Source organism: Artemia franciscana, chromosome 5, assembly GCF_032884065.1.
Source record: "Artemia franciscana chromosome 5, ASM3288406v1, whole genome shotgun sequence".
In the NCBI taxonomy this organism is placed as follows: Eukaryota; Metazoa; Arthropoda; class Branchiopoda; order Anostraca; family Artemiidae; genus Artemia; species Artemia franciscana.
The window spans coordinates 4,082,814-4,105,974 of NC_088867.1; the positions used below are offsets into that span (position 1 = coordinate 4,082,814).

The 23,161-nt window shown below is 33.1% G+C and overlaps 1 protein-coding gene across 2 annotated transcripts in view; it reads left to right on the forward strand.

Annotated features, from left to right (window-relative positions):
- LOC136026897 (polycomb protein suz12-A-like) overlaps positions 1 to 23,161 on the forward strand; it is a 93,053-nt gene that overhangs the window by 33,566 nt on the left and 36,326 nt on the right. For both annotated transcript variants that reach the window (XM_065703715.1, XM_065703716.1), the window contains 4 exons: positions 1,877 to 1,929; positions 6,682 to 6,826; positions 9,641 to 9,771; positions 19,453 to 19,564. In XM_065703715.1, the coding sequence (XP_065559787.1) occupies positions 1,877 to 1,929; positions 6,682 to 6,826; positions 9,641 to 9,771; positions 19,453 to 19,564 (441 nt within the window). The remainder of the gene's footprint in view (positions 1 to 1,876; positions 1,930 to 6,681; positions 6,827 to 9,640; positions 9,772 to 19,452; positions 19,565 to 23,161) is intronic.

Here is a 23,161-nt window from a genome sequence, read left to right on the forward strand (position 1 = left end):
TTCGTTTGCTGAGATGTTGTAGACTAGTGAATAGGATTAGATTCTGGGACTTTATTATGAAGATGCCAAGAGTGAGGCCACTTAAATCAGCTTATTTAGGAGCTCTTAGAGATGATTCTCCAAGTTCTTGGTTGTACCAGGTAAGATGGATTTTAAAAGATTTTGGAGGGGGTGAAATGGATTGGTAGATAGTGAGGCGGTAAAGATGATAGGAAATACTTTACGTGGTCAAGAGGTACAGGTTTAGCAGTGCGAAAAAAACCTGACTGATTCCCTGCAACTCTATGTGGTGGTAAAGGGTGCATTTTTTTTAGTTTTATTAGGGAAAGAGGAGGTACACACATTATTGAGGCGAGGGCGAATTGTTTATCATTCAGGGGAAGGAGAAAATATTTATGGAGGAGGCAAGGGCAGGATAATCCTCACTTTTGCCATATGTATGGAAATATGGGTTACGCTTTGGGTCGTATGTTGTGTGAGTGTTAAGAATTGTGTGAAGGAAAATATGAAGTGTATGAACAGTGTCGGTTTGACGAAAAATGCCTGGTGATTATAGTGGTGTATAAGTGTTTTGTAAGTGTTGAAAGGTTTGGATGATCTCTAGGTAGCAATGGAGTATCAATGATCATATTTTTCACAACAAAAAAAACTTGAACGTAGTCTCCTCCGCAAGGCTCTATGGCCAGGAAAAAAAGAGGGGGGAAATCAAAATGAAACAAATACATACCAAAAAATATTTGCAAGGATTCGCAGCTTTAAAATGCTCAACAAAAGGAGAAAAAATACAATCATCTACCTCAAAAACCCAAAATGACCCACAAGGCAGAGCACTACCGTATGAATGATACTTATTTCAAATTGTATATTTGAAACCATGCCAAAAACACCTCTCACAACAAAAAACTCTTGCCAGGGTTGTCCGCCGGCCATTGCCGTGGCCCTTGGGCTTCTAGAGCAATAAAAGCTATCGTTATTATTATGAAGCTAAAAAATTTGGTACCAAACTTTTTGAGAAGGCGTAGCTTTTCTTGGAAGATTGGTTATTTTGGGAATCAACAGATTGTTAGGTTTGAATTTCTAAGGCTGAAAAGTGTAGTCAAATTTTACTCATTAGAATCGTTTATTCACACGATTCAAGGTGGCAGCACTTTTGAAGTTTGGTTCTACCCTAAAAACTTCATAATTTTGAAAAAAAACTTAAAAACGTGGTTTTCAGTCATAAATAGACCCAATATGCGTCCTTAGAGGCAAAAATTATTTGAGTTCGATGTCCTTGGTGCTTTAAAGTACGACCTAATCTTTATGATTTTTTTTAATATTTTACAGTTTTTATTTCTTTTAACTGAAAAGGAAAGTATTTTGTATCCGCGCTGTGTTTTTGTCAAAATAGTAAAAGTGAAAATACCTACAACATCTACAGCGGAAGTACTTGAGTGATTAAGAAGTTTTGAAACGTTGCATATTGCTTAAAAAGGTGCTTGGAGGAGTACTCGACATTTGCACAAAATAAAAATAATCAGAACAACACTGCTTCATACTTTAAAAAGGAAAATATAGATTGGAAGAAATTTGCATTTTTAATCCTTCATAATATTTTTTTTATCGGATATTCCCAGAGTATTATATTTTGTGGTGCAATAAGACAGTTCAATCATCCGTTGTGACATATTTAACAGTGTTATGACAGCCTACAGTGAACTTTGTTGTATTTAGAATCTTTTTAGTCTAATAAGTGTAGTAATCTTTTTCTGTAGTACCTGGTAGCAGTGTTTTGTTTATTATAATAATTGTTGTTAATTGTGATTGATAAACTGCCGGCGATAAGCAATTCTTATATTTGTTTGAAAATAATTTTATAATTGTTCCCTTTTTCTAGATGAGGAGATGCAGTTGAAAATCGAAATCTTTGGAAGAAACTCTTCCGAGGAGGTATTCCTCTTTTTTCTATGTTTATTTTTATTCATATCATGTTTTCAGAAAAATTCTTTTATTAAAGGATGAACTTTTCATGCGACCTAGACTCAAAAATGTACTGTAATAACCATTAAGGGACTGTTTGGGAATTCACTTGCCAAATGAGTGGGTTCAATAGAATAAGCAATGGAGTTTAGTGACAAATCATCCCTCCCTCCTTCTTGAAATGACGAAAGGTGGTAGCCTAAACAAAGGTTTTTATCCATGCTTGGGAGAATCCTATGACCCCCTCCAAGGGTTGAACCTGGGTGCACATGTGATTTTGTTTACATGATGAAAATCTTCAAAATTATCGTGAATTAATTATGGTTAGGATCAGTCATATTACAGTTTCCTATATTTTCTTTTACTGCTAAATATTATGGTTTTTACGCAACATCGATTACTTTAGATTCGCCTTAGTAAGTTTTGATATAAGGGCCTATCCTAAGGCTTGGTTGTTATGTCTATTAATACACTCGTTCAAACGAAATCGTCTTTCATGGGAAAAAATGCCACTGTAAGAATATAGGAGCGCTAGGGAGTGACCTGATTTGACCCCTGGAACCAAGACTTTCAAGGAATTATTCCTGGAAAAGGGGAATCAAATTTTGAATAATTTGAACTGCAAGAAACCTGTTTGTTATCAGTTGAATCATCAGGAATTATGTAATGTAAAAAATGAACTAAATAAAAAAGAATGTGGCAAAACAATACATTTCAAAACAGTTTTCATCATTTCTTGTATACTTATTTTACAAGATTAAAAATTTTGGTAAATTATAATGGTTGTTGAAGGGAAAGGGTTTTTAAAGCGCGAAGCTTAAACAATTTAAGCAAAGCTTTCTAAAAGATACTTTTTTTTGAATTACTGTTACTTAAAATTCGAGGAGCACTTTGTGTCCTTATGATTCTAATTTAAAACTAATTTGGATGTTCAGGTTTTTATTTCGTAGCAATAGTTGCTAGAAAGTTGTCTTTTTACCACTATCTGTGTCTTTGAATTGTTACATCCACGAATTCAAATTTTACTATTTGAATTAAAAAATATACTATTTAATTCTACTAAAGAAGAAGAAGACGAGTAAATTTTCTATTTGGAAAGACTTTATTTTTTATTTTTTAAAGATTCAGAGAGCCTCTATGATATACAATTATACTAACAAAAAGACTGACTTCGCTTGCCCTTTAGCTTGCCAAAGGTCGCTCCGTGGGCTTTTTGTCGTGTTCCTCCACTCACTTCTTTCACTAACCTGAGCATCTTGGGTCTTCAGATCTCCTTATGGCTCTTGCTTTTTGTTTGCATGACCACCCATTAATATAACAAAAAAAGAAACCCGCACGCACTAAAAAATAACTGTTGAAATCGTGCAGAATGTGAGAAGAATTTTCTGAAGACGGCGAATAAAATACAACATACAATCCAAGTGAATAGTTTGGCTACATAAGCAACAACCGTCTTCAGCGGAATAGATTGTAGAAAAATATATAGCTGAAATATTCGCTTAGGTTATGTATTAAAGTTTATTGACTGTCTTCAAAAATTCCCTCGTTATCTTCTTATATTCTGTATGATGAAAAGGCAACGTGGTGTTCATCATTAGCCTACTAATGTACCATTGAAGTACAAACGGCCACTCCGTCCTTCAAAAAAGTGCACGATGAAAGATTAGAGTCTTTCAAAAAGCGTATATATATATATATATATATATATATATATATATATATATATATATATATATATATATATAATGTATTTATGTGTGTAATTATTTTTTTTCGAAAATGGCTTCATATTGTTTTGGGAAAATTGGTATCTTGGGATATTCTCGCTTAAAAAAAGGATCTAGATTGGTCAGAAGTCCAAGAAAATTCGCTAAGAGTTTAAATTTGGGTTTTTGCAAATGACGTCATGTACTATGCTAGTACATCATATAAGCATTTCTCATGACATCGTATTAGCATTTTCTTATATGATATCCTGCATAGCATAAGCAAGATTGATGAGTTTCTAATGCATTGGTTATTTATATAATATAATGTCTGTTTATCAAATGGACTATCAAATGGGATAAGATGTGAAAATCGATAACCTGGACCATCAATTGCAACAACACCAATACGGCCAGCTAAAGCAAAGGCCATTGCTAAGTGGTCTGAAGTAATCAAAATCCGAAAACTTCAAAAATGGGAATAAAGAGTAAAGACAAGGGCAGTTAGAAGATTTGCGAAAACGACAATTAGAGCGTGTCAAAAATGATAATAAAGACCAAAGACACAGGCGTTTAGAAGACATGCGACGTCGAGCAAGTGAGCGAGTCAAAAATAAATGTGACGAGCAAAGACACACCTAGTTACAAGAAAAGTGGTGGCGTGTCAAAGATGGAACTGAAGAGCAAAGACGCACGAGGTTAGAAGCAATGCGACACCGACACACAAGCCCGATGGACTAATTTCTTTAAAAGTACTATTTAGTTCACGATACTACAGCTTGGACATGATATATGATCTACTGGAATTTCTTTTGTTCAATACTTTTATAAGGTTTAATGGTAACTTATATAACCAAATTATTGGCATTCCTGTGGATGTGAATGCTAGTCCATTTACAGTGGATTGGTTTAAAGTCAACTAGAATATGATTATATGATAAAAAAAAATAATCCAAGTAATGTAAAAAATTTCCTTTCAAATCATAAAAGATATCTGGATAATCTGTTGGTAATAAATTGCGCGTAGTCTAAGGAGATATCGAGAAATATATATCCAATTAGTGCTGGAGCCTAGCTATGGGACAGGACACTCTGACCATTTTTTAGATTTAAATATTAATATTTCAGATAATGATAAATTAGTTTTTAAAATACTTAATAAAACTGATGATTTTAATTTTGAAGTGTTAATTTCCAATTCCTCGAAGGTAATATACATTCAAATATCACTTATTCAGCTTTTTATTCCCAAACATTAAATTATGCGAGAATTTGCAGCAATTACACAGATTTTAAAAATAGATGTCAAACGCTTAGCCAAACATTGATTCTTAGAGGTTTTTTTGCCAATAAAATTAGTTGGCAATTTAAAAATATAGTTTTCTGTATAATGAGCTTCTAGGTAAATATACGAAAATTATCAAGAAATATCAAGGATATTTTAATGTAATTTCTCTTTCATTTTTCGTTTGGAATTTTTGTATTTATACAAGGGTTTTGGACCAGCTCGACGGGCTTTAAATCTTCAATTGGTTCCAGAAACCAAAAAAAGCACTCTTTTTTATAACTCACCTCCGGCCCATAAAGTTTGTAATTGTTCCAGGTTTGTATTTAAGTTTCACTGACCTATGGGATGCCAATATGGGTAGAACTAATCTTATTTTATAGGTATTTTCTGAATAATTTTACTAGTAAGCATGTATTTCACAAGTTTTACCTAACATAGGGATACCATAAAAGAGTTTAATGGTAGACGCTCCACCTTGCCGGGTAAGGAAAGTAAAGCGTCGAAACCCATTTAGGCAGGTGGCATTTCCCTGATGAGCCCTATTGGAAGGTAATTACTTGGACATATTTCGTTAGATTTTAGGTACTTTTGCTTGTAAATTTACAACGGGTTACATTTATTAATGATGCCTTTGTATGGATTTGACATTTCGATTTGGTTGATGGTTTGGTTATATTGTTTTGTCCCGGGTAACTGGATAGATTAGTATGGTTAAGACCTCATTCAAGTGCGTATTTATCTCAATCGCAGGATTATGAAGACAGTTCTTCTCTTTTTTTTACTCTCTGTCTCTCTTTTAGCCAAGTAATTACCTCGAGAACATTATATATATATGTACATATATATACATATATATATATATATATATATATATATATATATATATATATATATATATATATATATATATATATATATATATATATATATATATATAATTGACGTTTGTTTGTTCAGGTATATTTTAAGGAGTTCAGCATGTCTTTTAGTATTCCTCTTGCTCAAATTCGTTTTCAGTGGTTGGAAGCAAACAAGTTTTAGAACTGAAGAAATATTGATGATACTTTTACCTTTATAAGCGTGTTACTCAGTCTCTTATCAGCTGGCATGGTGGTTGCAACTGTTTTGAGCTGGTTTGACACTTTATATATTTGTGTGATCGACACATCGTTAATGCGGTTAAGTGCTTTATGAGTCAGGTTAGAGGGGCTTATCGTATTGAAGGACGTGTCCGATCAATTTGAGCTGAGCATTCTTTCATTCCAACTCTCAGGCTCTCTATGGCAACTTGAGGGTTTACCTTGCAGCCGTAGCATAATTTGATTTAAGGAATGCGTTGAACACTACTTAATTACTCTCCTTAAGACTTAATATTTACCATAACATTGATGGATAAATAGATTGATTTGTTCATATAAATTAAACAAACAATAATAATCAATGAAAGCGGGAATGCAGGGACAAAGACTTCCGTTTCTCTGTGCTAATTTAAATATCTTTAGTAGGCCAGTGATTCGAGGACTACAGTGAAGTGCATGAATATATGTATGATTGTCCTCTGACGCGGCCCATTTTCTTCAATGATAATAGGGATAAGGAAGCTACCAATCCCGCTTGGAAAAATATTATGGAGCAGGATAATTTATCTGCACTTGATTCTATTACAAAAAATAGTTTTGTTTATATGTGATTTACATTCGTATGAATAAGATTTGTGTGTTTCTTTAGGTTTTATTGGACTCCTTCAGTTACCGTTGCAATGGTCAAAATTATCCTGTATTACTGTCCTCGAAAAGGCTGAAGAAAGAAGGGTTTTCGGACCTAGAGCAGATGCACTTAAGTTTTATCATCTGCCAAGAGAAGGATTCAACCGGTTAATATTATTTTATTTTATTATAATTAAAACATATATATTATTTTTATCCTTGAGATCTTTTGATCAAATTCAATGATTTTGTCCTTAGAATGACTGGACAGATGAACTGCAACTAATTAAAGGAATGTAAACTCTTCAAACCTAGCTGCAGGGTCAACAAGCTATCATTGTAAAACTATTCTTACTTACCCACCTCTAGTTTTGATAGGACTGATGATAAACTGTAATTCTTTGTGTACTAACAAGTTCTCAACGCGTTTTATTTAAATATATATATATATATATATATATATATATATATATATATATATATATATATTTATATATATATATACATATATATATATATATATATATATATATATATATATATATATATACTAGCTGTTGGGGTGGCGCTTCGCGCCACCCCAACACCTAGTTGGTGGGGGCGCTTCGCGCCCCCCCCAAGCCCCCCCGCGCGCGTAAGTCGTTACGCGCCATAATAGTTACGCGCCATTGTAGTTGTGTCCCTATGTCCCACCTGTGAATATAGATAGATATATATATATATGGTTTTAACTACGTAAAACTTGCGAATATACAACATTCTTTGCTGTCCCATTGTCTTTGCATATAAATAGATTGTCAGGTTTACCGACTTTTGAACATGCAACATATAATGGTCCATGGGAAAACAATCTGTATTCAGATCTATACCTCATGATTCTAATGATTGCCCTTGAGCTTTGTTGATGGTGATTGCTAATCGACCATTCCCTGTCCCGGTGTCCCGGTCGTCATTTACATCCCCCTGTTTCCTCCGGTGTCCCCGTTGTAGTTGTGTCCCTGTGTCCCGGTCGTCATTTATATTCCCTGTGTCCCGGTCGTCATTTGTATCCCGGTGTCCCGGTCTGTATATACATTCGTTTTTTAGTTTTGTTTTTCTCCTTTATTTTTTTCCTTTTTTTTCTTTTTTAGCTTATTTAGATTTTTAGATTTTTTAGTTTTTTTATTAGTTTTTAGTTTTTTTTTCTTTTTAGTTTTTTTGTCCCGGTCGTCATTTATATCCCCCTGTTTCCCCCGGTGTCCCCGTTGTAGTTGTGTCCCTGTGTCCCGGTCGTCATTTATATTCCCTGTGTCCCGGTCGTCATTTTTTTAGTTTTTTTAGTTTTTTAGCTTTTTTACTTTTTTTATTAGTTTTTAGTTTTTTTGTAGTTTTTGCCTTTTTTTAGTTTTTTCAGTTTTTTTTTTTTAGTTTTTTATTGGTTTTTACCTTTATTTTAGCTTATTTTTCAGTTTTTTCCTTTTTTTTAGTTTTTTTTAGTTTTTTTAGTTTTTTACCTTTTTTTAGTTTTTTTAGTTTTTTTAGTTTTTTAGCTTTTTTATTTTTTTTTATTAGTTTTTAGTTTTTTTTGTAGTTTTTGCCTTTTTTTAGTTTTTTTAGTTTTTTAGCTTTTTTATTAGTTTTTAGTTTTTTTTGTAGTTTTTGCCTTTTTTTAGTTTGACAACTTATTTTTATATATATAGATAGTTTTTTTTTTTTACTTATGTCCTGGTCGTCATTTATACTCCCTGTGTCCCGGTGCTTTGTTGATTGCTAATCGAACATTCCTTTTGTCCTGGTCGCTTTCTCTTTGAGTGTCGTCATTTATTAGTTTTTTCCTTTTTTTCTTTTTAGTTTTTTATTGGTTTTTACCTTTATTTTAGCTTATTTTTCAGTTTTTTCCTTTTTTTTATTTTTTTTTTATTTTTTATTTTTTTTAGTTTTTTACCTTTTTTTAGTTTTTTTAGTTTTTTTAGTTTTTTAGCTTTTTTACTTTTTTTATTAGTTTTTAGTTTTTTTTTGTAGTTTTTGCCTTTTTTTAGTTTTTTCAGTTTTTTTTTTAGTTTTTTATTGGTTTTTACCTTTATAGTTTTTTTAGTTTTTTAGCTTTTTTATTTTTTTTATTAGTTTTTAGTTTTTTTTGTAGTTTTTGCCTTTTTTTAGTTTTTTCAGTTTTGACGTCACCTGATCCAGTTTTTTCAGGTGACGTCACCTGACACATCCATCCACACATCCACAGACAGACAGACAACTTATTTTTATATATATAGATATATATATATATATATATATATATATATATATATATATATATATATATATATATTAGAGTTGCGAAACCCTATATAGGCCAGTGTATTCTCCTGATGAGCCCTTATGTTGGGTGTTGCCTCTGAATTAGTTGTCTATATTATTTTTTCTATTGTTTGGTAAATGACGACTTATACTTATTGACGACATGACTGCCTGTCCATGGATTATTCTTTATGGTTGATTGTGTGTGGCTATGCTGTTTGACCTATGTGATTGTATGGATGAGTAGGGTTAAGACCTCATTCAAGTGCTGGTCTATATTAATCACTAATTTAGGAAAACCGTCTTCCTTTTCTCCTTCTGTCTCTCTTTTTTCTTTTCTTTTTTTTTGTGTTTGTGCTGTTGCATTGGTGATTTCTCTTTTCATGATATATATATATATATATATACATACCACTTGCAGTGGCCACTATAGTCTCAAGTGGTAAAGTATCAAAACTCAATAAAAAGTCAAATTTAAAATATTATTGTATCACTTCAATTATATTATTTTTTATTTTTACTTGTAGGATCTTAAACAGAGCGACCTCGTTTTCTGACATACCCGGCCTTATTCTTCTTATAACATACGTCTTCTAACATATAAAGCATTGATAGTTTAAAGTGGTACATTATTAAAACTGAATATAAAGTCAAAATTAAAATATTATTGTATCTCTTCAATTTTGTTAAGTTTTATTTTTTACTTATAGGATCTGAATCGAAGCGACCTCGTCTTCTAACATACAAGGCTTTGTTCAAACCGTTTGCTCTGGCCTTTTCTGCGGATGCTGAGTATCATTTCCCTCTTCATGATTCATCAGCTGAAAGCAGAGCTGGTAATGTAAGTCTTTCGTGCTTTGACATTTTGTACTTTTGACATTTTATACTAAATATACTACTTTTAAATAAATACTAAATATACTAAATAATACTGATATACTAATATAGATGACCGTGTTCTAACGCACATAAAAAGTAGTTGCCAGTTTTCAGTAGCATACGCATTTAGCTTCACAGTCAGCATTTTTTCAGTGCTACATACAGCTCAAAGGAGACTTTGTCAAAAGCAAAGTTAGTATATTTAGTATAGGCGTAACTTTTTATTTTTTTTTTATTTTTAATCTTCTCACAGGCGAAACATTTATTAACAAAAATAAATAGAAATGTTTGTACTTCTTGACTTTGCTAATTTTGTAGCTTTTAGGATGGAAATTAGTTTGAAATACAAGGATTTATTCAAGCAGTCTTTTGAAATATCTGTCATATTAAAAGAAAGAAATGGGAACTTTGTTTTTACTTTCAGGAAGTATGGACCTCATTCGCAATGCTACAATAAGTATTTGATTTCCTCTTTTCAATGAGTATTTTAATCCTAAAAAAAAATGCTATTGAACATTGAACATATATAATTTGCTACAGTTGATATTTTATTTCTTCTTAAGTGAAAATTTTTTTTTCAAGCTGACCAAATGGTCTGCGTTGCGCAGATACCGATCTCCTGATTCATTGCCTTCGGTCGGGAGTGTAATGCGTGGCTGGGGCAAATCATCCAACGTTTCCTTTGGTTTTTCCCCAGATCTCTCCAGGTACACATTTAGAGCAGTACCGAATCTGGCTTCGCTTACAGTCTTAATTGTTCATTTCTTTTGAGTGTTTTTTTTTTAATCTTTGGGAAGTATAATAGTAGATTATAGTTGGTGTTATTATAATTCACTATAAATGTATTATTAACCCTGAGTCACAATTTTATAAATTCATTCTTTATTTTTGTGTAAATGGAAGGATAGAATAAATAGCAAGACTAATTAATAGCAATTAATAGCAAGCATTAAATAGCCAAATTAATTTTTCTGTATGTATAAAGGGAATAAAGCTCGGCATAACTTAAATACATGCAGTCGCTTTGGACAAGTACTTTTAGGGGCAATAAATATACATGAATCATATGAAAATAACTCCTGCCTCCACACAGGGAAGGAACCTAGACCCCTATTTATTTGTCCTCTTTTGTCGTTAGATCTATCTCGAACCAATTCTTTTTTATTCTAATGGAGCTATTGCCACGTATTAAAATATTTAAAGTGCTTTAATTCACTACCATTTCAATAACTCATTGGAGAACGCCCCACTCCTCGCCGCTGCATAACACGTTATGATATTATCTTCTATATATATATAAATAAGTTGTTTGTCTGTGTGTCTGTCGAGTGACGTCATGTTTGTGTGTCGACTGACGTCATGTTTGTCGACTGACGAAATTACAGACCGGGACATAGGGACACAAATGACGACCGGGACACCGGGACATAGGGAATATAAACGACGACCGGGACACTCAAAGAGAAAGCAACCGGGACACAAGGAATGTTCGATTAGCAATCACCATCAACAAAGCACCGGGACACAAATGACGACCGGGACACAGGGAATATAAATGACGACCAGGACACTCAGAGAAATTACAGACCGGGACACCGGAACACAAATGACGACCGGGACAAAAATGACGACCGGGACACAGGGAATATAAATGACGACCGCGACACTCAAAGAGAAATTACAGACTGGGACACCGCGACACAAATGACGACCGGGACACAGGGAAACAACTACAACGGGGACGCCGGGGGGGACAGGGGGATATATAAATGACGACGGGGACACAGGGAATGTACGAATAGCAATCACAATCAACAAAGCTCGAGGGCAATCATTAGAATAATGAGGTATAGATCTGAATATAGATTGTTTTTCCCATGGACAATTATATGTTGCATGTTCAAGAGTCGGTAAACCTGACAATCTATTTATATGCACAGACAATGGGACAGCCAAGAATGTTGTATATTCGCAAGTTTTACGTAGTTAAAAATATATATATATATATATATATATTCACAGGTGGGACACAGGGACACAACTACAATGGCGTGTAACTAATATGGCGCGTAACGACTTAAGCGCGCGGGGGGGGGGGGGCGCGAAGCGCCCCCTCCAACTAGGTGTTGGGGTGGTGCGAAGTGCCACCCCAACAGCTAGTATATATATATATATATATATTATATATATATTATATATATATTTATATATATATATATATATGTATATATATATATATATATATATATATATATATATATATATATATATATATATATATATATATATATATATATATATATATATATATATATATATATATATATATATATATATATATATATATATATATATATATATATATATATATATATATATATATATATATATATATATATATATATATATATATATATATATATATATATATATATATATATATATATATATATATATATATATATATATATATATATATATATATATATATATATATATATATATATATATATATATATAAACAAGTTTTTTCAACTGAAAGTAAGGAGTGACATCAAAACTTAAAACGCACAGAAATTACTTCGTATATGAAAGAGGCTGCTTCCTCATCAACGCCCCGCTCTTTACGCTAAAGTTTGACTCTTTCTCTCAATTCTTCTTTCTAAAACAGTAAAAAACTTTAGCGTAAAGAGCGGGGCGTTGATGAGGAAGCAGCCTCTTTCATATACGAAGTAATTTCTGTGCGTTTTAAGTTTTGATGTCACTCCTTACTTTCAGTTGAAAAAACTTGTTTTTTTTATTTAATTTCTGAACGTTTTTGAATCAATGCATGTTTTGATTTTGGCTCTCCGCAGAGGAATGATCAAAACGAAATTTGCATATTTTTTTTTTGGCTCAATGTTTTTCTCATAATTTTGATCGAATGATTTTGAGAAAAAAAGAGCGGGGGACGAAGCCTAGTTGCCCCCCGATTTTTTGGTTAATTAAAAAGGCAACTAGAACTTTTAATTTTTTACGAATCTTTTTATTGGTAAAAGATTTACGTAACTTATAAATTAGCTTACGTAAAGAACTTTTGTATTCTCATGTTTTTATTACATATATGAGGGGATTCGCCCCATCGTCAGTACCTCGCTCTTTACACTAAAGCTTAAATTTTATCCCAATTCATTAAGAATGACCCCCTGAATCACAAAAGCCGTAGAATAAGTAGTTGAAATTACCGAAAATACTTTAGCGTAAAGAGCGAGGTATTAGAAGGAGGTGAGCCCCTCATATGGGTAATAATTTCTGTTTGTTTTAAGTTTTATTGCTGTTCCTTACTTCCAGCTGAAAAAGCTTTTTCACTTTTATTTTTTAATTGTTTTTTTTTTAATAATGCTAGTAAATCCTGCTCTCCCTTCATGGAAATTTTCTTCTCCCATTACAAATTCTCGAAGGAAAGTTCCCCCAGCATATCCCCCTCTTCTCAACCCCTCCCCAAAACCAAAAAAATCCTCCTGAAAACGCCTGTATACTTCCCAATAACCATTACTATATGTAAGCACAGGTCAAAGTTTGTAACTTGTTGCCCCTCCCACGGGGACTGTGGGGGAGTAAGTCGTCCCCAAAGACATAGTTATAAGGTTTTTCGACTACGCTGAATAAAATGGCTATCTCAGAATTTTGATCCGTAGACTTTGGGAAAATAATTAGCGTGGGAGGGGGCCTAGGTGCCCTCCAATTTTTTTGGTCACTTAAAAAGGGCACTAGAACTTTTCATTTCCGTTAGAATGAGCCCTCTTGCAACATTCTAGGACAACTGGGTCGATACGATCACCCCTGGGAAAAAAAAAAAAAAAAAAAACAAAAAAAAAAAAAAACAAATAAACAAATAAACACGCATCCGTGATCTGCCTTCTGGCAAAAAATGCAAAATTCCACATTTTTGTAGATAGGAGCTCGAAACTTCTACAGTAGGGTTCTCTGATACGCTGAATCTGATGGTGTGATTTTCGTTAAGATTCTATGACTTTTAGGGGGCGTTTCCCCCTATTTTCTAAAATAACGCAAATTTTCTCAGGCTCGTAACTTTTGATGGGTAAGACTAAACTTGATGAAACTTATATATTTAAAACCAGCATTAAAATGCGATTCTTTTGATGTAGCTATTGGTATCAAAATTCCATTTTTTAGAGTTTTGGTTACTATTGAGCCGGGTCGCTCCTTACTACAGTTCGTTACCACGAACTGTTTGATATTGACAGCGAACTTGTTGAAAAGGTGTAAGGCAAAAATTTTCAGCGAGACGATCAGACGATTTCAGTTGGCTGTTTTGGGGACGCGGCGATTTTTACTCGATACTCTTTATACACATATTTTCTATCTTTTTATGTTTTTGTTTCTTTTTTTGTAATACGACGGATTGTTTTTCTGTTTGTTAATTTTACTTTTGTAACTCATGCTTTAATGTTTATAGTTTTATAAATCGCAACCAAAGTATAGCTCTGACGTGCGTCAGCAGTGTTTGTTAATGAGTCTTTTTTTATCAGAAGATAAGCAATCGTGGGGCACTCTTCGCAAGAGTGCCCCCTCCCCCAAAAAAATATTCACTGGGAGGACCCAAAAGAGTCCCCCCCAAAAAATTTCAGTGTGTGAAATTATAATAAACATGTGAATTATAATAAACATGGATGAAATTATGAAATCGGAAATTCTTAGGGGGGTTTACCTGAATTTTCCCAAAAGAATTTCGGGTTTTTCGAAGGCTCCCTAACGTTAATGAAAATCAACTTTTTTTATTTCCTGTTAAGATTCGTTTATTTGCGAACCTTAATTTTCGGTTTGGAGAACCCAGTGTTCTGTTGGGGAAATTGGGTGGATAACTTTATTCGGGAATAGTTGAAGCATTAGCGGGCAGTCCCAAATCAATATAATAAATACTGTTCCTAGGGCCTTTTAGTAAGAGGGGGTGTACAATATACTTATTAACTTATTATATATTTATTAATGTTTCAATGACAGTTTGATATTGTGATCCTTTCACTTTTAAGTAGAACCAAAAAAAAACGGAATTATCATACAGAATTATTTTAAATATCTAAAATGGGACTGATTTCTATGACATAAATGTATAAGCAAATACCTACTTTACTGCGAATTAAATAGAATTCTGGAGCGAAATGCTGCACTATCAATAGATACAACTATTAACGATTTCTTGGACGAAATTTCCTTTAATATTTGATTAAGCTCATGTCATAATCCGAATAAAAGGAATGAGAGATTTGCCCACCCTTCGGCACTATAGCTTAGAGTAAACAATTGTTTTCCGGTAAAAGTCCCTTTGATATGTGAAAGATATGTAGTTGAGGTTGGTCAAGGAAATTTTCAGGGGTTCTTAGAATCTGGCAATTGAGTTGATTCCTGGAAGATTCTTTAACTTGGTTGTACTACTTTGTTAAAATATTAATGAAGATGTGTCTAGAAAGTGAATTTTTACCATAATGCCGGGAAATCCAGCACCCCCTTCATGGAAAATTCCCTTCCCCCATGAAAAATTCTTCCATGGAAAGATCCTCCTACGTTTTTATTATTTAATGATCACTATTATGTTTTTTAATTTGTTAGTTAATTAATAATTTATTGATTATTTTCAATTATTAACTCCGCCCTCTACTTAAAAAAAAAAAAAATAGAATTTCAAAAGATTCAAAATGATTATAACCGTCATTTATTTGAAATTTTGCATCCCTAAGCTTTCTGCACCCGGGGCAAGTGCCACCTCTGTACTGATGGCGATGCTGATCTGTGCTGATAACGGAAAGTAGTTTTGCTTTTCTCGTTGGCTAATAGTGTTTTCCCTAATTTTATTATCAAATTATGCCATTTTTGTTATTTAATGCAATTTTTATTATTTAATTTGTATTATTTAATCTGATCGTTTTTTAAATAATGCCGGGAAATCCAGCACCCCCTTCATGGAAAATTCCTTTCCCCCTTGAAAAATTCTTTCATGGAAAGATCTTCCAACATTTTTATTATTTAATGGTCACCTATTAATTTTTTTAATTTATTAGTTAATTAATAATTTATAGATTATTTTCATTTATTAACTCCAACCTGTACTTTTTTTAAAATTGAAATAGAATTTCAAAAGCTACAAAATGATTATAACCGTTATTTATTTGAAATTTACGCTAAAGCTTTTAATTGTTTTAAAAAGTAGAATTGTGGCAAAGAGTCAAACTTTAGCGTAAAGAGCGAGGGATTGCGGAGGGGACAACCCATTTCATATACGGAGTAATTTCTGTTCGTTTTAAGTTTTAATGTCGCTCCTTACTTAGGAGCTAAAAACTAAAAAAATTAGTTTTTTTTTAATTTAATTTCTGAACGTTTTTGAATTAATGCATGTTTGGTTTTGGCTCTCCGCACATAAATTATTAAAATGAAATTTGTATATTAATTCTTTCTTGGCTAAATGGCTTTCTCTTAGTTTTGATCAGACGATTTTGAGAAATAAGGGATGGAGAAGGAGGCCTAGTTGCCCTCCAATTTTTCGATTACTTAAAAAAGCAGCTAGAACTTTTAATTTTTAACCAACGTTTTTATTAGTAAAAAATATACGTAACTTAAGAATTAACTTACGTAACAAACTTTCATAACCTTATATTTTTATTATGTATACGAGGGGGTTTTTACCCTCGTTAATACATCGCTCTTTACACTAAATCGTAATTTTTGTCCCAATTCTTTAAGAATGACCCCTAAATCAGAAAGGCCGTAGAATAAATAGTTGAAATTACTAAAAATACTTTAGCATAAAGAGCGAGGTATTTATCTCCTCCTAAATACCTCGCTCTTTATGCTAAAGTATTATTAGAACCCCTCCTATTCGTAATAATATCTGTCCGTTTTAAGTTTCAATACTACTCCTTCCTTTCATTTGAAAAAAGTTTTCATGTTTATTTTTCATTGTTTTCTTATAGTAATGCTAGAAAATCCTGCGCCCTTTTCATTGAATTTTTCTTCCCCCATGACAGATTCCTCCAAGGAAAGATCCTCCAACATAGCCCCCTCTCCTCAGCCCCCCCCCAAACAAAATAAAGTCCCCCCGAAAACGTCTGTACACTTCCCAATAACCATTACTATATGTAAACACTGGTCAAAGTTTGTAACTTGCAGCCCCTCCCCCAGGGATTGTTGGGGAGTAAGTCATCCCCAAAGACATAGTTATTATGGTTTTCGACTATGCTGAACAAAATGGCTATCCCAAAATTTTGATCCGTTGACTTTGGGAAAAAAATGAGCGTGGGAGGGGGCCTAGATGCCCTACAAATTCTTTGGTCACTTAAAAAGGGCACTAGAACTTTTCATTTCCGTTAAAATGAGCCCTCTTGCGACATTCTAGGACCACTTGGTCGATACGATGTCCCCTGGGAAAAAGAAAAAAAAACAAAAAAACAAACAAATAAACACGCACCCGTGATTTGTCTTCTGGCAAAAAATACAAAATTCCACATTTTTGTAGATAGGAGCTTGAAACTTCTACAGTAGGGTTCTCTGATATGCTGAATCTGATGGTGTCATTTTCGTTAAGATCCTATGATTTTTAGGGGGTGTTTTCCCCTATTTTCTTAAATAAGGCAAATATTCTCAGGCTCGTAACTTTTGATGGGTAAGACTAAACTTGATGGAACTTATATATTTAAAATCAGCATTAAAATGCGATTCTTCTGATGTAGCTATTGATATCAAAATTCAATTTTTTAGAGTTTTGGTTACTATTGAGCCGGGTCGCTCCTTACTACAGTTCGTTACCACGAACTGTTTGATCACAGGACTAGGTTGACTAAACTTTCTGTAAGAAACGGACATACGCAGCTTTCCACATCGTTGGAAATAATTGTTCAGTGTAACACTGGTTTGTTACTGAAGCAATTAGCTTTGCTGGGAAAGATGAGTAATCTTTCTGTAACTGAACCGTGAGTTCTCGTGGGTATGAGGCACAGTTGTTACGTAGCCGTCCGGTTGTATAGAAAACTTCCATTTCTGACGCCTCTTGAATTTTTGTTGCATACTTTGATTGTTAATGATGTCACTCATTTGCTCGTCACTTATGATGACGAGTATCTGACTTATCGGTAGTATAGGGTTATAGGTATCTAGATCATTTCTAACCGCTAAGAGGGAACGTAGCTAGTTAACCGTTCTTATAATTTAACACAAGGTTTATTAAAACTTGAACAAATAAAATAAATTCCTGAGGGGGACACAAGTCATTATTTTCAAAGACATTACTACCTTGTAGACGTCTTTGCAGCTAGTGATAAGATCGAATAATTACAACCATGTATATTTTGTATGTCCCCCCAGATTATTCCCTCCGTAGACGGTTACCCATCGGAAGATTCTCCCTGCGTATAAAATATTCCTCATTTGATAGAATTACTAGTTCAATCAAAAGTCCGTCTCTTGTACTTCTTTTCTTCAGTCAAGGTGTTATGTATTTGTACATACAAACCTGTTCATTTGAATATACAAAATACAAAATGTACTTACAAAATACAAAATATACAAAAATGTATATATTACTATTATTTAATTTCATGGAAACCTTTATTCAAGCTTTTTCGTAATTGAATCTTGGGTTTGGGTCTTGGGTCGGGGGACGGTTCCAAAAAAGAAATTAACTCATCTTTAGCAGTTTTCGAACGTGGCTGTATTAACTAGGATATAAATATCCATTTTTATAATTTTGAGAATTAAATTGTAGTTAAAGTGCTACTAAAACTACTTAACAACATTAAACAAACACTAAAGTAACACCACACTATTAAAAGCTAAGCAACACTGGATCTAATACACCGGTAGTACAACCTTGTTGACGTCTTTGCAGCAAGTGGTAAGATTTGTAGCAATGCATTTATACAAACCTCTGCAAACTATATAATTTCTTTAGGAAACTTTTAGTTCGTGTATGTTAAAAAAGAAGATGCTGGATTTGTGATGTTAGTGATGTTAGTAACCACAACGGCTAGCCGAATTTATGAAACGTCGCGTGAGTTTGAAATCTGTTGCTTCTTGATAACATTTACGAATTAAAAAATTGAAAGAATGAAAAAAAAACGGTTAGTTGCTTTTCTTAAAAAAATAATTAATAAAACGTACAGTGGTTAAATTTTCGCTCGTATGGAGCAAATAGTCATTTTCAAAATCAGAAACTATATAAATGACTTTTTAGCCAGGAATTTTTTTTTAGTTGAGTGACAACACTGCTTGGAAACGAAAAAGTAAACGTAATTTGTGAACCGTGATTTGAGTTCAAAGTATATTCTTCATTGGTTACAATAAGAAAAGAAGAAGTCGTAATTTTTAAAATTAATATGTTAATTTATATATATGATTACATGTTAATTATATATATAATTATAGGCTATATAATTAATTTTTCAAATTAGTTTCTTATAATTAATATGCAGGGAGGGGTCGCTGATAGCTTCTTACCTCCTAAATTTATTTAGGAGGTAATTAGTTTCCTGCCTAACTTAAAATATTCCTAGTTTTTTTTTTTTCATACATAGAATAAGTATAATTGTATTCATGGCACATTGGAACTGTGTTTGCTCTTTAGAAAAAAAAAATGTATTTTCTTCATTTTAAGATGATATGGGAAGCAAATCCTTATATTCGACTTCGATTCAAATGGAAGAGAAAACACGGTAGTATCGATAAGAATGGTCTCACAGAAGATAACAAAGAAAATATCAATAAAGGTAACTATGCTCTTAACATACTTCTACTGTATATTTCGTAGTAACAAAAAGGTATAGTCAAAAGTGTGGTCGAAACTAACTATCTAAAGAGGAAGGGAGATGAGGATGTTCTATTCATGCTAAATTGAGGCAATTTGTAAATTAAGTGTACAGCCTGGGACTTTGTCGAAGGAGAGAGAGGGTTTAACCATCTCTCTCCTCTTTATAGTTTGGCCATTGAGGGCACTATTTTTTATCTTGTAGAGAGCTGTTGTAACCTTCTTTTTAAAGACTTAAATGAACGGCCTGACGTCTTTGGTGTTTTTCTATGACGTTGAATTTCTTTACTAAGAAACTCTAAGTTTCTTTACGGCTAAACGCTGGCCAACTTATTTTCATAATCCCTCTTACGCGATCTATAACGTTTTTTTAATAGTCACAGTTTGATTTTGGATGACATAGAGTATTGGTTAATACTAGCAGTACTTTTAAAGTGGATTTCACTTTTTCCACTTAGCAAATAAGATGTTGGATTGTAACTGAAATTTAGGACATAATTAGAAGATTCAAATTTTTCGAACAGCAATAGTTTTTTTTGTACCATAAATGTTTGACAAAAATGTTGCAATATAATTTTTGGTGAATGGGCATATGGATTGTTATTAATGGGGATAACATGACCTTTCACAACCCTTGGAGAAAGGTCTGAAAGTAATGGAGTTTGTCCACTGTTTATGTATAGCATTTGTTATTGGGAAGTATACAGACGCTTTTTCGAGGGGGGGGGGAGTGAATTTTTAGATAAGAGGATTTTTCAGAGGGAGAATTCTTCGTGGGGAGGGAAGTTTCTAGGGGCTGAACTTTCCAGGGAAAATTCTACACTGCCGGGAGTTCAATAGAATTCCTATACGAAACTATTTTTATTTATCTTACCGACTCAATCTTAGTAAGGGCAGTAAATCGTTCAGGGTAAGTTTTCACTGCGTTGGAATTGTATAGTGTCTCTCTACGTGGGGGAGGGGCTGTGGAGATTTTTCATGGGATATATTTTCCACGGGAAACTTCCGGTAGGAGCGACTTTCAACTAGAGGATCAGCGGGGGATGTTTTTTGCTGGAAAAGTTCCACAGAGGAGGGGATTACCGGTATTATTTTTAAAACAATCAGAAATTAAAGACTGTTTTTAAATGAAAGTGCGCTGAGAAAAATTTATCACCCGAGATCCCCCACAAGAAATTTTCTTGTTAGAATTTTCAGCCAGAATGGAATTGTCTGGGGGAATTGAAATCTTTTCAGTTAAAATTTTTCTTTCTACAAAGAAGTTTGTTAAAGAAAAGTAAAGAGCTACGTTAACCAAAAATGAATAGAAATGAATTCAAATAATTTTCTAAGCGTAAAAATACCACAAGTCACAATTAAAAAATAAATTAAACCCAAAACGGAAATTACAATAAATAACCGAGTCAAACTCAAAACAAGCAAAAATTAACATGAGTAGGGCTGACAACCCCCACACCTGAAGACCAGAACATTATTTGCACTTTACTGGAAACAAAATACATTTTTAAATTTTTTCACTTTTTTGACTTATAATAAATAAATTATAATAATTATTATAATAATTATAATATATAATATTATAATTAATATTATATAATTATTAATATAATATTATTAATTAATTGATATAATATTATAATCATAATATAATTATTATAATAATTATAAATTATAATAACAATTATAATAATTAAGACTTAAGTTTTAAGTATAGGGACTAAATAATAAATAAATAATAAATAATTTATCCCTCACGCCTCTCAATTCAAAATTTCTACATAACTGACACCTTTTTAAAAGAAAAATGTTATGGCAGGGCGAAGAGCGGATCGACTGCGGCACGATTGCCATTTAAAGTCGTCCTACGTTGAAAGTCTCGAGATATGGTATGTTTATGTGAAGGCTATTGGAGAAGGCTTCCAGTAATTTCATCTTTTCGACTGGGAATGGTAGTTTGTTCCAGATCAAACAGTTCGTGGTAACGAACTGTAGTAAGGAGCGATCCGGCTCAATAGTAACCAAAACTCTAAAAAATTGAATTTTGATATCAATAGCTACATCAGAAGAATCGCATTTTAATGCTGATTTTAAATATATAAGTTTCATCAAGTTTAGTCTTACCCATCAAAAGTTACGAGCCTGAGAAAATTTGCCTTATTTAGGAAAACAGGGGGAAACACCCCCTAAAAGTCGTAGGATCTTAACGAAAATGACACCATCAGATTCAGCGTCTCAGAGAACCCTACTGTAGAAGTTTCAAGCTCCTATCTACAATTAAATAAAAAAAAACAAGTTTTTTTAACTGAAAGTAAGGAGCGACATTAAAACTTAAAACGAACAGAAATTACTTCGTATATGAAAGAGGCTGCTTCCTCATCAACGCCCCGCTCTTTACGCTAAAGTTTGACTCTGTCTCTCAATTCTTCTTTTTAAAACAGTAAAAAACTTTAGCGTAAAGAGCAGGGCGTTGATGAGGGCGTTGATGAGGCTCGTAACTTTTGATGGGTAAGACTAAACTTGATGAAACTTGTATATTTAAAATCAGCATTAAAATGCGATTCTTTTGATGTAGGTATTGGTATCAAAATTCCATTTTTTAGAGTTTTGGTTACTATTGAGCCGGGTCGCTCCTTACTACAGTTCGTTACCACGAACTGTTTGAAAATGTGGAATTTTGTATTTTTTGCCAGAAGACAAATCACGGGTGCGTGTTTATTTGTTTTTTTTTTGTTTTTTTTCCAGGGGTCATCGTATTGACCAAGTGGTCCTAGAATGTCGCAAGAGGGCTCATTCTAACGGAAATGAAAAGTTCTAGTGCCCTTTTTAAGTGACCAAAAAATTGGAGGGCATCTAGGCCCCCTCCCACGCTCATTTTTTCCTAAAGTCAACGAATCAAAATTTTGAGATAGCCATTTTGTTCAGCATAGTCAAAAACCATAAAAACTATGTCTTTGGGATGACTTACTCCCCCACAGTCCCTGGGGGAGGGGCTACAAGTTACAAAATTTGACCAGTGCTTACATATAGTAATGGTTATTGGGAAGTGTGTAGGCGTTTTCAGTAGGATTTTTTGGTTGGGGGGAGGGGTTGAGAATAGGGGGATAGGCTGGGGGAGCTTTCCATCGAGGAATTTGTCATGGTAGAAGAAAATTTCCATGAAGGGAGCGCAGGATTTACTAGCATTATTAAAAAAAAACACTGAAAAAAGAAATATGAAAAAGTTTTTTCAGCTGGAAGTAAAGAGCAGCATTAAAACTTAAAACGAATGGAAATTATTACCCATATGAGGAGCTCACCTCCTCCTAATACCCCGATCTTTACGCTAAAGTATTTTTAGTAATTTCAACTATTTATTTTACGGCTTTGGTGATTCATGGGTCATTCTTAATGAATTGGGACAAAATCTAAGCTTTAGTGTAAAGAGCGAGGTACTGACGAGGGGGCGAACCCCCTCATACATGTAATAAAAACATGAGAATACAAAACTTCTTTACGTAAGCTAATTTATAAGTTACGTATATCTTTTACTAAAAAAAAGATTCTTTAAAAATTAAAAGTT